The following is a 15,610-nucleotide window of genomic DNA, read 5'->3' as shown; positions in this document are numbered from 1 at the left end:
TTCACATTATTGAGAGCAGGGCACTTCCCCACTGGAGGAACCCACGGTGTGGTGAGCTGTCGGGGGGCCCTTGTCCCACTGCACACCTTGAAGGCAGAGAGACTGCTTGTCTCTTTCACCCCCAGGTCTCCAGTATTATGGGTGAATTAATGAAAACTAAGTTCATGCTTTTAACCCTGAATGGGCAGTCTGTTTATTTCTGACAGCATTAGAAATCAGTATCCTCATCCATTGTATTAGAAATGCAAACTACATCTTAGGCATTTTTGTCCATGCATTTTAGACAGATGACTCTAACCAGATGGTTTCTCGCTGGCTTTGTCCATACCTGGCCATCTCTTTCAAGTCTAGACAATTTTAAATTACTGATTGAAATAATAATACCATCCAGAGTTAATATAGTACAGAACTATGTGCCAGAAATTAATCTAACCACTTTATACATATTAAATCATACAATCTTCACAGCAGCCCCATGAAGTTAGCTCCAATGTTTTTCCATTTTACAGATGAGGAAATGGAGGTGTAAAGAGGTGAAATAACAGGTCTAAGGGCACCAGGTGGTAACAGCAGAGCCAGAATCCTAATACAGGCACCTGCTCCCAAGTCCCTGAATTGCCTGCCTTACACACAGCCTCTGGCCAGGGTTCGGCTGGTTTCTGTAGTTGTGCTAATCGGGTTTAATGGGAGATGGCGCTGTTGTGTGCGTGCATCTCACAGATTGTGATCCCTAATGGCGTCATCATTGTTCCTCTCATTTTATCATATACAAATTGTAGTGTGTATTAAATAAGTGTAATTACGAAGCACAAAATATGTATGTTACATACAGATACCTGTGTGCATTGTGTCACGTGATTCCATCCTTCCGGTGCACAGGGCCTCTGCCGTGGAGTCCCTTCATCCCAAAAAGACTGGCTGAGCCATGCTGGGTGCTGGGGCCTGCTGGGAGTTAGAACAGCCCAGCCTAAGGAACCCACCCTCTGATGGCAATCTCCCAGGAGACACGTGAGGGTGACGGGCAAGACAAGTCTGCCAGCCGCCCTTGGACACACCCAGACCTCCCCCTTCCCGGCTCCCCTGCAGCTCCTTCCCAGCGCCGGGCAGGTGTGATTCTCTGGGTCCAGCCACTCACCCCTCACAGGCACCTGCTTGCTGGCCAGCCCTCCTTAGCTCAGCTGCAAGATTCGAAACTCTGAGAACCTATTCTATTCAGCAACCTGATGACAGCTGGTAATAGCGTCCAGGGCACCCTGCAGGAACTTCTTAACTCAGCAGAAGGGCCCCGAATGACTTGGAGCCATTTCTTAGAAGCAGATTCACCCACTCTACAAAGATTGGCTTCCCTGGAGAATATTCCAAAAAAATGTGAAGTGTCATGGTCCAGAAGGACACCTGAATCAGTGAAGAACTGTCTTCATACTTTCTCTCCATTATACGTGCCTGTCACTTTCACCGTGAGACCCTGTGTGTGCCCTCCTGGTGCCCCTGAGGTCTGCTTGCTGACAGCCTGCCTCCCCGTTACATTGTAGGTTCCTGCTAGCTGACACGGTGCCTTACTGACAGGCACCAAAAACGACCTTTCTCTTCTATTTCAGCCTGTTCTATACCCTATTTAAATGTCGGTTAAAATTGTTTGATTTGTTTCCTCTGGATGAAATGTTGGTTCTTTTAGAAAGAAGTTCTATAAATGAGGTGCTGGTGGTTAAAAATGGCTTTATGCTTTCTTCCTGTGACCTGTGGTCAGAATGATTTTCACACTGAGACACATACCTGAAACAAGTCTTACAAACACATCTCACACTCTGATACTTTCTATTCCATTCTGTCCTTTTATTTTTTTAAATGCTGATTGCGCCCCACAAAAATGATTTCACGACCCACTTATGAGTCGCAATTTGAAAACACTTCTGCATCGGTAGGTCTTAAGAGTTGCCTGTTGCCACAGGAAACCTTTATGTTAAGTCTTCGTGAATCTTGTGCAGCAACTGGAAGGCTCAGGGGAAAGGAGCCATTTTGATCTCCTCCAAAAGTAAAATAGCGGAGCTGATGAGGAGGGAGGAGAGGTGGGGTAGCGACGTCACTGAGCTCCTCGCGGTACTGCAGGGACGTTGTTGTTTCCCATCGCTCATTGTTTCCCTGAAAGATAGCCAAGACGTGGGAACAATAAAGGAGACACTATTTTCTTGTGCTTTGGGGGCACTTTCTTTCTCCTCTCACCAAGATGGAGAGCTGGGAAATTAGGTACCAAAACTCAGAGTTAGGAACAAGCTGCGGGGTTGACTCCAAAATAAGGTGAGAGAAGTACAGAGGAGAAAGAAGAAAAGGATTGAGGCATAATAAGAAAGCATGGATGAGAAAGAGGCTGGTTTTTTCTTTTCATCTTTTTCTGCAAATGTGCCATATTCGAATACAGGATTTCTTACCCTTGCTCTGTAGAATTGTTTTAAAACCTGAACACCCAGTTTTTAGAAGATGTTGATTTCCATAGCCTTGATCTTGACCTCCAATTAAATCATGAGCTGTGGAGTGAGAGCGACATCTTCCCTGCTTCCCTGACAGAGGAAGGTGCCAGGAGGAGAGTCGCAGCCTCGGAGCACAGCATAGCCCATCGGTGACAACGGTCACCTCACGGTGGCCAAGTGGCAGCCGCGCTGCGCTGTCCTGGCTGAGGGCCCGCTCCGGCTACGGACCTGGCTGGTTTGGGGGTGGCAGCCTCCACACCCCTCCAGCGCGCCTCTCATTGTGAGTGTACCAGCAGGAGTGTGGGTGCCTGTGACCATGTCATCAACTCATGGGTCTCACTTCTGTGTCAAAAAAAATCAACCCAGAGGAAGGTCACTGGGGATTGGACTTCTGCATCTCATCTGCCATTAAGTGGCAGACCCTGGATGTCAGAAATACGACTGCATGTGCATCTCCACTGTGCCTTCATCACTTGCACTGTCCGCAGGTAACGATGTCACGTGGTTGGAAAGCAGTGACCTGGGTGTCAGGAGGCCTGTGTCATCCTTGCCTTTCATTGGTCTGTTCAACAAATACACACTGAGTGACTCTTGTGTGCCAGATACTCTCCAGGCCACCAGGAATTCAGTGATGTGGAGCTTCCATTCTAGTGGGGAGGAAAGATAACGACGAAAACAAGATCACTTAGGACGTTAGATGTGCTGTGAGGAAGGTACCCACCTGGGGAGGAGGCTGTGCCCGGAGGTGGATGGGCTACTTCAGTAGGTGGGTGGGTGGGGCAGGCCAGCAGGCCAGCCTCTTGGAGGAGCTGAGACCTGGATGTGCTGAGGAGGAACCAACCAGAAAAGCTGGGAGAAGAGTGTCCAAGGAGAGGGAAGCACAGGAAAAGGCCCTGCAGGGTGACAAGCTCAGCGTTTTGCAGACACCCGGCCTCTAATTCAGAGTATGGAGAGTGTTGTCATTGACCGGCTCCCAGCGCGGTGGACAGAAGGCAAACAAGCATCAGGAAAGAGAAGGAAGGAAGATGACAGGCTCAGGCAGTAGCCACATTGCAGAGAAAATCTGTTTCAGCCTTTATTTTGAGTAACATTTGAATGGATTTGTTAAGGTTAGAGTTAAATTGGAAATGTCAGTTGTGAACCCATGGCCATAAGGAGTCGTCTTTACAGCTCCATCCCTCCGGCGGCTCAGCAACAGTGGCCCCTGCCCAGCGCCAGCCCTCGTGTGCAACAGTGACTCCAGGGCCAGCACCTGGCACTGGGTCTCTGTGCTGTCCTCTGTTGGAAGGAAAGGAGAATATCTTGGGGCAGGAGAAGTCCAAGACGGGCCTGGAACTTGTGTTGTTGCCAGAAAGAAGGATGTTTTCAAAGCAGCCAGGGAACCTCCATTTAAAGGTGGCAGTCTGAACACACACATGCACCTAAGATGACAGGAAGTGAGGTTTAAAAGTCTTAACCCGCCAAGATAAAGACAGAGATGAGGCAGCAGCAACCAAAGTGGTGGCCGGTGGAAGCAGACGGACAGGAGCGGCTGACCGAGCAGGCGGGGGACAGGTGGAGCCGAGGCCGGCGGGTGAGCCACAAGCGAGCAGATTCTCGCCGGAGAATCCCAGAGAGCCCCAGGAATCAGAGCCACACAAAGGGTGTGGTCTTCCTCATGTTCCAAATTTGATTGTGGTAGTGACTGCACTGCTCTGTGAATATAGCAAAACCCACTGAGTTGTACAGTTAAAATGGGTGAGTTGTGTCGTAGGTGGATTATATCTCCATAAAGCTGTTCTATATTTTTTTAAAAAGAGTTGGAGCGACAGATACCTCTGAATGTGAGGACAAGGAGGAAAGCTCCCGAGTCTCCTGAGAGGGGGACATATTCTGAGAAGCAGGTGTGGCAGGGGATTCTCAGCAGCACCGAGAGGAGATGGGAAACACTGGAGCAGTGCCTTCAGAATCCCGAGAGAAGACGGGCATGAACCTCAGAGGCTACCATCAAGTGTGAGGGTAGAAGAAACATTTTCAGACAGGCCAAGGAGTCGACATTTTACCTCCCATGACCCAAGCAAGAAGTAAACGAAGAAAGGGAAAGACATGGAATCCATGAAAAAGGGATCCCCCCTCCATCGGGAGAGGCAAAGGGAGTTCCTGGTGGTGGTGAGGAAGGGGGGGTGGATGCAGGGTGACAGCTGTGCAGCAGGCCTGGGAGGTGGATGGCAACAGGAGACAGAGCACGGAAGGAGTGGGGGGAGAAGGGGGCGCGAGAAGTAAAGGGGAATAAAGCCAAACACCTGACGGGTTTGAACGTACTGAGAGAGTTACACTTCCGGAGCTGGGGATGAATTCAAGTTAGCAGGACCATGGACCAGTTAGGAAGGCAAGCTCTAGAGCCACACGGCCAGATTAGAACCCTTGCTCTGCCATGGAAGAGCTTTGTGACCTCAGACAAGGCACTCTGCCTCTCTGAGCCTCCGTTTTATGTAAAATGAAGATATCGTCCATACTAGGTACCAACCTCATAGGGCCGTTGTGAGGTTTAAATGAGTTAATAGATGCACAACACTTAGAATTGTGCCCGGCACGTGGTGAGCCCCAGATAAGTGTCAGCTGCCCTTATGACGATGATGATGCTGAGGAGAGGAGAAGGATGCAGGTGAGAAAGATGACAACAGCCAAATGGCCTGTGGCTATGGTGTTTATTAACTGCAAGGATGACAAAAGTGTGATCCTAGTTCACTACATGGCCTGGTGTCATAAGAATGCAAACATTGAATGACAATGAAATCAAATATTATAATGAAATTCTGCTAGGAGGAGGGGGAGGATGGAAGGAGGGTTGGGAAATACGTGAAAGATCAGAATTCTTATCTTGTGTAGGGAGGTCAATAGATACCCAAAACTGAACATCAGAAAATAGCAATAGAAGCATGCTATTTAGCAATGGGGAGTAAATCCAGGTAAAAGACTTGTAACTGGTTGCCATGGGGGAGTGGAGAGGGGGAACGGGCCGGACAGAGGGCTCCTCTTTTTCATTATAGCCTCATAGATCTATCTTTTTTACTGTGTACAATGATGGCTTTGATTAAAGAGAAGAAATTTTTCATTAAAAAATGATAATGGAGGGACTTCCCTGGCGATCCAGTGGTTAAAACTCCATGCTTCCACTGCAGGGGGCACGGGTTTGATCCCTGGTCAGGGAACTAGGATCCCACATGCCACGAGGTATGGCCAAAGGGGGCTTCTTCGGGCCAAGTTAGTATGATTAATTAATCATACTATTAATTACCATTAATAGTAATTAATTAATTGAATCGGTGAAAATCAATGAGTCCAAAATGATACTTAACATGGGGAAATTAATATAAAATATGCCCAAAAGTAGCTATAGTACAAGGACAGTGAAAATAATAGTGTGCATTTATATTTCTGTAAATTTTGCTACAGCAAAACTGGGAGCATCGGCATAGGTAGGGGTTGTGTTGAAATAGATGTCTGTCTATAAAATATAGGTGTTCTTTTTCCCCACCTCCATTAGCAGATTGGCAGGGAATTGTGAGTAAGCCTTATAGTTGCAGGAAAAGTAGCAACTGGGGCAAGAGTAGGAAAGACCAGCTAACACCCTGGTCCCAAACAAGTGGGAAGAGGTCCTGAGTGGGAGTGGCTTGCCAGATGGGGGAAGGAGCCGCGTGGCCGGCAGGGAATCCCTGGTCCCCTGGGAGGTGAGTTCTCCAACAGGCCTGGGAATTATACTGAAGACATCAAGTGGCAAGAAAGACAGGGGCTTTAAAAATCCTGTTGTGGAACAAGCAAACCTTGAGTAAAGAAGACCTAGGCATCCAGCCCAGGAAATGCAGACTCACTCTTGCATCATCTTGCCCTGATTGTCCTCACCAAGGGTCAGTTGGTCAATAACTTGGAACCCCTATCTTCCACTGGCCGACATCAGCTTCTGTTTCTTTTAGTCACCAGATTCTTGTACCCCAAGAAGGCCAAACCTAAGGATGGAAATAATGAAGAAATAAATCTGTAAGGCCAACTTGTGTAATAGGTTAAATGTAGGTTTTGTGGTCACTGTGATCATTTGTATGATTTGTCTGTTTTTAAGATATTAAGCTTATCTACTTAAATGGTAAATTGGCATCATTTTGTTGAAATGTGTAGAATCTAAGTTTGTAACCAACACTTAAATGTGTAAGTGCAGTCTACTTTTAGATAATGTTTTTATTTATTTAATAGCATCTGAATATTTAGAAATGTTTGTTAGATAGGTTTATAGGTGTAAAAATTTAGCACTAAACCAAATACAATTGACTGTTGAAAACCGGTGTGTGTGTGCACGGGGACGGTGTTAGAGGCGCTAACCCTCCACGCAGTCAAAAATCTGAGTATAATTTAGTTGGCCCTTCATATCCACAGTTCCTCCGTATCCATGGATTCAACTAGCCAAGGATCGTGTAGTACTAAGTATTTATTATTGAAAAAAAGTCTGCATATAAGTGGACCCATGAAGTTCAAACCCATGTTGTTCAAGGGTCAACTGCACAAGTAGTTGTTAAGTTTTCTTATTAAAAAAAAAAAAAAAAGTCCTCCAGATAGTAAAGATCCAAGCAACTATGATATGGAGTAAGGTCACCACAGGGCGTGGGGCTGCTCCTTGCTGTGGGAAGCCATTGGAGGGTTTTAAGCAGGCAACTGAGATCATCTAATTTACTTTTCTTTGTTTAAGACCGTAGGAGGCCAAGAGTGGAGACTGTGTAATCTTGGCTCCCTTTCTACCACTAGAGTCTGTGAAGTGTATTCCCTCATTCATTCATTCAACAAACACATGTCTGTTGGCTCCTTAAGTACAAACACTGCCCTGGGCACTGTGGTCATTACCAAAGGTAATGACCAAGAGCCTCCTAATACATTAGAAAGTGTTTAGTCCTGTGAGGGAGGCATTACTTCTGACTTGGAGAATCAGGACCAGTTCTACAGTTAAGGAGGGGACAGGGGAGAATGACATTCTAGGAATGAGTGGACGCCAGGAGCTAGGAGGTCAAGAAGTTTTGAGACTTGGCGATGGTCCCCGGAGGCAATAGTGCGTCTTCCGTCGTAGTCACACATTGCCAGTTCATTTAGGTTGCTGTTGCTTCAGCTCGTATAAAGTGGGTCAGTACCAATTAAAGCTAATTTATAATGATAAGTCCGTAAGGCAGAAAGGCAACTCTTTGCCAATGTCCTTGCCAGAGTTTGACACCCCAGGAGAGTTTGAATTTGCTGTCACTGCAGTTACCACTTTTGCATGAATATTAATGATCTGTGCGGAAAGAAAAATGTGGCATATTGGGTTTCTGGAAAAGGTTGACTTATTTTTATCCATCTGTGTGTCACTTTGTTTATGAATACAAAGAACGAGAACCCTATAGGCACTAAAATAGGTCGGGGCCATCTTCACAGAGTAAAGAGGTGAGCAGAGGACAGAGGCGGTGGGTAGAAGCTGGAGGGGCTGAACAAGGTTTGAAATGGCCCTTGTGGCAAGTGAGGGTGAGCTTGACGGAGACACTCAGCTGGCTCCTGGGCCATGAAGTGGGCTCGTCCAGGTGGGTGGATGTGGATGTACGTGTGTACACGGACTCTGGACCCCCTTGTCTTTTCATGTGATTCATGAAACCAGCTCTGATTTTTACTTCCTTGGCCGACAACCGGGAGGAATCTTTCGGCAGTCCTGTAGAACCTTTCATAGTCCTGCCCTATGAAATCCTACCTACTAGGTTTGCTCATTTCCCACACTGAAATGCTGGCCTGAGCTCTTGGGCCCACCCAAAGGCACTTCCCTTAGCCACTGTCCTGCCTGCCTCAGGCCCCCACGATGGGGACTGTGCAGCCGTGGAGGATGACGTGGAAAATTCAACCTGAGAAAAATTAGTGCCTGCCAATTCCTACCTGTGACCATGCAAGGTGAAGTGACATTTTCTTGGAGAAACTCTAACCTTGGTGAAAGTCATTTTTAAATTGCTTAGTGACTAAGACTAAGAAGAGCCTGAAAAAAATCAACTCATGGAGCTTTTCTTTGGAACACTGGACGGCCACCACCCAGGAGGGCAGGGCCCACCCCTGACTGTACAAGGCTAGCCCTGTGCTTCCCACATGCTCACACGCCCACCCCACAGGTGGCTGGGACTCCCTCCTCCCCAGCACCTCCAGGACTTTGCTCTGTGTGTCAAATCTTTATCTCCCTCGATCAGGGATATTCAGTTTGAAAATAAATCAAAGAAGCACAAACTTTGAAACTGAAGACCCAAGTACCAGTCCAGTCTGCCTGTATCTAGCTGGATGACCTTGGGCACGTCCCTCACCGCCTGAACCTCAGGTTCCATAGAAAACACCTCTCCCCATGCCAGGCTCACAGGAGCCACCCCACCACCACCACCTAAATGGCAGAGGGATCTCCCAACCCCTTCTGCTTCCAGAAATGCATGTGTAAAGCAAAATTTGCTCGCTCTTGGGCAGCTACAATCTTTATTTTTAAAAAAAATCCAAGTTGGGACTTCCCTGGTGGCGCAGTGGTTAAGAATCCGCCTGCCAATGCAGGGGACACGGGTTCGAGCCCTGGTCTGGGAAGATCCCACATGCCGTGGAGCAACTAAGCCCGTGCGCCACAGCTACTGAGCCTGCGCTCTAGAGCCTGCGAGCCACAACTACTGAGCCTGTGCTCCACAACAAGAGAAGCCACAGCAATGAGAAGCCCGCGCACCGCAACTAGAGAAATCTCGCGCGCAGCAACAAAGACCCAACGCAGCCAAAAAAAAAAAAAAATCCAAGTAGGCACAGGTCAGGTTAGATGGAGAATTAAGTGCCAGAATTTAAGTAGCAAATGATTTAAAGCAAAAGGAGGCCAGATCAAAAGAACAGGCATTTTGGCTATCATGCCTTTGTGCATTCCTCAAATCTTCATATTGTGCCCATTAGTGCAGTAAAAATAACAGGGCTTACGGGAGAACTAAGGTCGGGCAGAGCCTCAAAGCTATGGGACTTTGTCACCAGAGCATCAGCAAAAACAGTAACCATCCTAACAAAATAATTGCTTGGCTGAATCCCAATTGTAAATCCCTCCTGGAAGTTCATCCAGCATGCCAGCCCTCTGTCCTTTGTGTCCTTGAGATGCAGATCTCTGAAGGTATTCTCTCTTCTAAGAGAACAAGTTCATCCAAGTTAGAAATCTGACCCAGTCAGTCAATCTTTGTTTTAAAATACAAGGGCAATGTCTTTACAGTTTGTGTCCCTGTGCTGACAGCTTCCCCAGGTGCCACAACCCACCTGGCTCTAAAGAAGCCACGTCCATTGGGTTTTCATCTGCTTTTCTTAATTAAGGCCTTCCGGCTTTCTCTTTAGTTGTGAGAATGCTGTCCTCTGGACTCTTCAAGACGGTCAGTGTGGGGAGGAGGCGTTGGCCTACAGCAAGTTTTCTGTTTCGTGTCTGAGCGCTTGTCCCTTTCAGTTGCCAGGGCTTAGGGTTGACTTGTAGGAAGGGAAGGGTGGGAGGTGGAGAGAAGAGGGGAGAGATGAAGATGAACGGGTACTCACCACAGCGTCGTCTTTCCCTGCTAGAATCCCCAGCCAGTAGCCCTGGAGAAAGGGAGCCCGCCCGGATAGACTGCTGAGCACCTCTCCTTCTAGTTGCAAAATTCTGACTCACCGACTCAATGTTCCCCAACCCTGCTTGCTAGGAGGACACCTGCCAGCCTGTCCCCAGACACCTGTTCTGGGCCCCAGGGGGATAAATTTCTTCTTGTGACTCCCATGCTTTCCTCCCGCCTCCCTGCCCCAGTTACTTACAACTACAGGTAGGGTGTTTGGGGGTCTTTTTCCTCTTTTACACAGAGGAAATACTTTTTATAATTTTTTTCTTCAGAAACTGATGTGGCAATTAACATTTTATGGATTCTGGGTGATGGGCGCTCAGAACTAGAAGCTTGAATTGATTCCGCGTCCTCCCTCTGTCTGGTGGCTGGAGCCCAGCACCCGATCTGATAGGCTGACAGGCTGGGGCTCACACGGGGCCTCAGAGGTCACCCATTAACTCAAGATCAGGGTGAATGAATGAGCATATCCATTCCTTAACACCCCATACCTCTCCCCTGGAACAATCCAAAGGCTCATATCTGATAGCCTCAAAGCTGGCTGTGATGGGGCCCGTTTGATCCCTCCAGCTGGCCTGCAGGGCAGTGGGCACCAAAGTGGGTGCACAAGACAATCTATGAGGTGGAGGAAGGAGATTTGAAATCTTTACACTTACTAAGGAAAATATTTCTCATATTAATATATATATTTATTAAACTATTTCATCCTCATCCTTTTATTTGCATATCTGTTTTATATAGTAATATGTTAGTACATGCATGTCATTTATAATCAGTATATTCACACACGCTCCCCCTCAGGGGGGCAGTGCCCACAGTTTCTTATTGACCGGGATGTAGGAGAGGATCAAAAAGCTGGGAGACCCCTGCTAGGAGAGTCAGCCTTGCTCCATCCTGCTTTCCCTAAATGGGGGGCAGGGGGCGGAATTCTCTAGCAGAGGGCTGGCAAGCGCTGCAGATCCCTTTGTTCAGAAGTTAGTTTTGAGATGGCAGGTGAAGCAGAGATTGAAAATGAACCAGGTTGGGGTTGACTTTTCTCCTTCGAAAGGCATGAGGACATGAATAAAACAGAGAGGGTTGGCCCACATGTTTCTGAACTAAAGCCGTAACTCATTTCAGGTTAGCATTTCCTAGGGTTCAAAGATGTGTGAAAAGAGACTAAGTAAGAGCAGTAGGTTTCGGAGCCTCGGATGTTTTCTTCAGGACACTGCAGGCCCTGCTGGCACGTTTTCCAGACATGGGCACCAAGTGGATGCCAGCGTCTGAGCTTGTGTGGCTTTCTGGGACAGTAGCACCCCCCGTACCTGCAGGATGCCCTCTGGCTGCAGGACCCGCCTCACAGCCGGCGACATTTCTCCTGTTTGATGACAGGGTAGCACTTGGGGTACAGGAACACAAGCAACAGTAGACGCCCCCCACTCCCGTTTTTAAAAAGTGAGTACCCTCAAGAGAAAGCGAGGGAACAGTGGATGAAATAAACTGCTCACGTGACCTTTTGCCTCTTTATTTACCAAATGCTTCTTTAATGCTTACCATGTATCATTGTTCTAAATACTTTTAAAAACAGGAACTCAATTGCTTCTCACAACAACCTTAAGAGGTAGTAGTATTATCAGCCCATTTTACAGATGAGGACTCTAAAACTCAGAGAGGTAACATCAGTTGCCTGGGGTCACACAGTTTGTCGGTGGCAGCACCAGGGCTCACACGGGCTCCCAGCCTGTGCTCCCAGCTTGGCCCCTGTAGATGCATCTGCACGAACAGTCCTCAGCCAGCACAGCACCTCTCTTGTTATGGAATCCCTCTTGTATTTTTTCTGGTGGAGATGCCCAAACCTATCAGAATTACCTTATTTTTTGTTTGGTTTCGCAACAGGCCTTTCTAAAAATAGTATTATTTTACATGTAATGTTATAAATAGTATTATTACAAAACTGGTATTATACCGTCTTCTGTTTTTTTGAGCACTTACTATGTGCAGGTCCTCCTGTGCCAGGTGCTTTATAGACATTAATTCTAATCCTTAAACTGTAAGGAAGAGATTTTTTCCCCCATTTCACAGAAGAGAAAGTAGAGGCCAAGTACGTTGGTCACTCAGCTGACAATGTCTAGCCAAGGCATGAACCCAGGGTTGGGCCTTGCTCGGCTTTGTCCTTTGTCTTAGGACAGAACTAAGTAGAAACAGACCCTTCTCGATTCCCATCCAGGGGAGATAGTTTCACAAAGCACCCAAAGGACCTTGTGGTGTGCCGATGACGAGGATGTGTGTGTGTGTGGCCCCGTTTTGTATGCCTGTTGTCCCCGTGCTGGCTTTCACTCGCAAGGGCATCGTGACGTGGACAGTAGATCGTGTGGTCCTCCTACCTGCCCCGCTTGGGACTGGATGCAGCATGGCTTCCAGGCGAGTGTGTCCTCAGCATTAGCCCCCCAGGCCTGGCCCCTTTTGATCCCGAAGAGTTTTGAAGTTTTATCTTCTGCTGGGCTTCATTAAGCCCTCGGTTGGCCTGAGGCTTTCGCCCTGCCCCCAGTTGTAAACGTTGTAGTTGTACGATTCTTGGTATTCAGGTTAACAAATTAGCTCAATTAGATGGGTAAATTAGTCATTCTCACTTTCTCAAGTCCTGGTGGAAGAGATTTGCGAAATAGTATTTATAGTTTTCTAACAAGCAATTTAAAGGACACCAGCATGTGGCATTTGTTTAAGAGTAGAACGTCCTAAACAGTGCCCCACTTAGAAACAGGTTTCGAGATTTGCTCATGGACCGACTCAGGGACGCGGCAGAGCAGTACCCCCGTGCTGTGTCCTACGAGCGCTTCCCAACTGGGTCTCTTGTCTCGGGGGGCTCCAGCCAAGCGCAGCGGGGCTTACTGAAACCCACACTGAATTCCAGAGCCTCATTTTTGTCAAATTGTTTTTTCCGTACCGCCTGAGTTTCTAAACAGGCTTCAAAGCAGGCTGCTTTGAATTCTGAGCGGGAGATGGTGGAGGCCCAGCGACGTGGAGGTTGAGAGGGACACACCCCACCCCCAGAGCGCTGCCGGCACTGGAGGCCGGGAGGCAACGTGGGAAAAGGTGACCCCCTCACTAGCTAATTGAGAATGCATCAGCTCTTGAGCCTCGCAGGGCTCATTTCCCCACGTGTACGAAAGTGACACCCCACCTCACAGGGTCACCAGAGGATTAAATGAGCTGATGCCGCCAGTGTGCCTGAACCATACGAGGCACTCATTCACCTTGAGGTCCCTTCCTTCCTTCCTGGATCCTTTTAAGTGTTCGCCTCAGATGCTGGCGTCCTTGTTCCTGGCTCAACTGGCTCTTCAAACAATCTTATTAATGCCTATTAAAAGGAAACCCAATAAAAGTGCCAATATCTGGTGTTGAAATAATTGATGTAGCAGGGGGAGCCCATGGAGCACCCAGGCGGGCCCCGGGTGCAATTTAGCCTCACACCTGGGGGATGAATTTCACAACTGTAATTGCTACCGTATAATTCTTATTGATGTTGTGCTATAATTCCTATTTATTCCATGGGGCTTGTAAATGCATTAGGACTTGTCAACATATTATTTTACACTGTTTATGATCTGTAGAATTATGTCCTTCAGGGTTATATTGTGCAAAAGCTCCAAATAAACGGCTGTGGACCTCGTTAAAAAAAGAGCAAAGAGGGGCTGCTTGTTGAAGTGGTTCTCCATCCCTGCTGTCCTGGGCAGAAGTCAGCAGAGCAGATTTTTAATTCAGTTCTGAGCGGAGCTCTTAACCAGGATACAAGGGAATCCCCTCGTCTGTCTGAGCTGTCTGCTGCGATGGCTCAGCCCTCCCTCCCAGGGAGGGTTTTGTGTAGCTGAAAGGCAGGTGCCATTCCCTGAGGACAGGTGTGGTAGGGAATCCTTTGGTCTTCCTCGAGCTGGACCTGCATTCTGATGATGATGATGACATTGTGCCCTCAGAGCTCTGGGCATTTCTGTCCCCTTGCTCCCTAGCTTGGGGTAACAACACCCTTTTAGTTCTAAATTTCTTCATGGTCTTCCCAGCTCAGCTTATAAAGAAAAAGATCTGAAATTAATTCCCACCTAAGTGTAAATACCTAGTAAGTGTAAAATGCAACCCCCTCCTACAGATTTTTGTATTTACCATGCCAATAAAGCATAAAACTAAGGGGACAGAATTCTGTCCATTGTAATGTCAGGCATATCGTGTGTGTGTGTGTGTGTGTGTGTGTGTGTGTGTTGGGGCAGGGGTGTGTCTGTCATAGTTGGTTATTTTTGGTTTTAGCCTACCCAGCACCTTTGCAGTCAATCACCTTTGCCGCAGAATATTGAATCCAAGTTCTTGCAGAGCTAATTCCTCGCCATGAGTCGCTGGGAAGCCCTCTCCCTGGTCCCTGCGGTGGGAAGGCAGATACGCCCCCCCCCAGGACTGTCCCGGGGACTAGATGCACTTGCAGCCCCTGGGTGCCTGGGTGCCCTCTCCCGGGGCAGTGGGCGCGCCCGCCGTGTGGAGCGAGCCCCAGTGCCCCAGTGGGCACGCTCCCGACAGCCCTTGCGCTTCTCCTCTGGCCCCACAGGTAGTGAGTACGACGAGGAGGAGGTGGACTACGAGGAGTCGGACAGCGACGAGTCCTGGACCACGGAGAGCGCCATCAGCTCCGAAGCCATCCTCAGCTCCATGTGCATGAACGGAGGGGAGGAGAAGCCTTTTGCCTGCCCGGTTCCTGGATGTAAAAAGAGATACAAGGTAAGAGAAGTACCACCTCGCTCGGCATAACTGGATGGAGAACGGTAAGTCCCGTGTCAGCGGAGTCTGAGGAGAGGTGCTTCCCTCTTCTGCGCTGGTTGGGTGTGTGGTCCCCTCGGAAAGCCAGGCCTGGGCCCGGGCTGCCCTCAGGTCAGTGCTGTCCCTGGTTTCTGGCCGTTGGGTGTGTTTTCCCCTTCACTGACCTGTATGGGAGCGGTACGTCAAAAGAGAGTTTTTTGGTGGGAGAATCATGTCTTTGATACTCTTCAGATTCATGTCAGATCGGTCAGAATATCAAATGTGTCACCTGTTTATTTGCCAAACACCTTCCGCAGTGGTTGGCTCTGCAGGTGGTTCACAGAAGACCACTTTGAAGTCTTAAAAGCCCGCAGACGGTTCACAGATCCCTTTTGGGAAATGCTGTGGGGTATTTACTTCCAGCTGAGGAAGCCCTTGCTTAAAAGAAGTTCAGGAGAAAAGGGGCTTTGGTATTTTTTCTCACCAAACCTGCCCGCTTTAGCTTCGATGAACTCTCTGTAGGCGGCGCAGAGCCTGTGTCTCTCGGGCCTGCCTCTGGGTGTCAGGACAGCTGGGCGCGCTAAATTCTCTACTAAGAAGACTCAAAGGGACAGAACAGTGAGAACACCCACAGCACTCAAGTGTGGGTCCAGAGGGCATGTGGAAAAACAAATTTGCAAACTTTCCCATGAGGTGTTAGCAGCTCTTTAAAATCCAACTGTGAGATAGAAATGTAAAAATCAAAAACACACCTGGTGCATTTGATGAGATGCTACT

At 48.1% G+C, this 15,610-nt stretch overlaps 1 protein-coding gene across 1 annotated transcript in view; it reads left to right on the top strand.

Moving 5' to 3' along the window:
• JAZF1 (JAZF zinc finger 1) overlaps window positions 1-15,610 on the top strand; it is a 340,900-nt gene that overhangs the window by 318,006 nt on the left and 7,284 nt on the right. Inside the window, exon 4 of the mRNA XM_061197863.1 lies at window positions 14,646-14,815. Within this exon, the coding sequence (XP_061053846.1) occupies window positions 14,646-14,815 (170 nt within the window). The remainder of the gene's footprint in view (window positions 1-14,645; window positions 14,816-15,610) is intronic.

The sequence above is a fragment of the Eubalaena glacialis genome, chromosome 8 (genome assembly GCF_028564815.1).
Source record: "Eubalaena glacialis isolate mEubGla1 chromosome 8, mEubGla1.1.hap2.+ XY, whole genome shotgun sequence".
Lineage (NCBI taxonomy): Eukaryota > Metazoa > Chordata > Mammalia > Artiodactyla > Balaenidae > Eubalaena > Eubalaena glacialis.
This window is presented reverse-complemented; position numbering and strand designations above follow the sequence as displayed.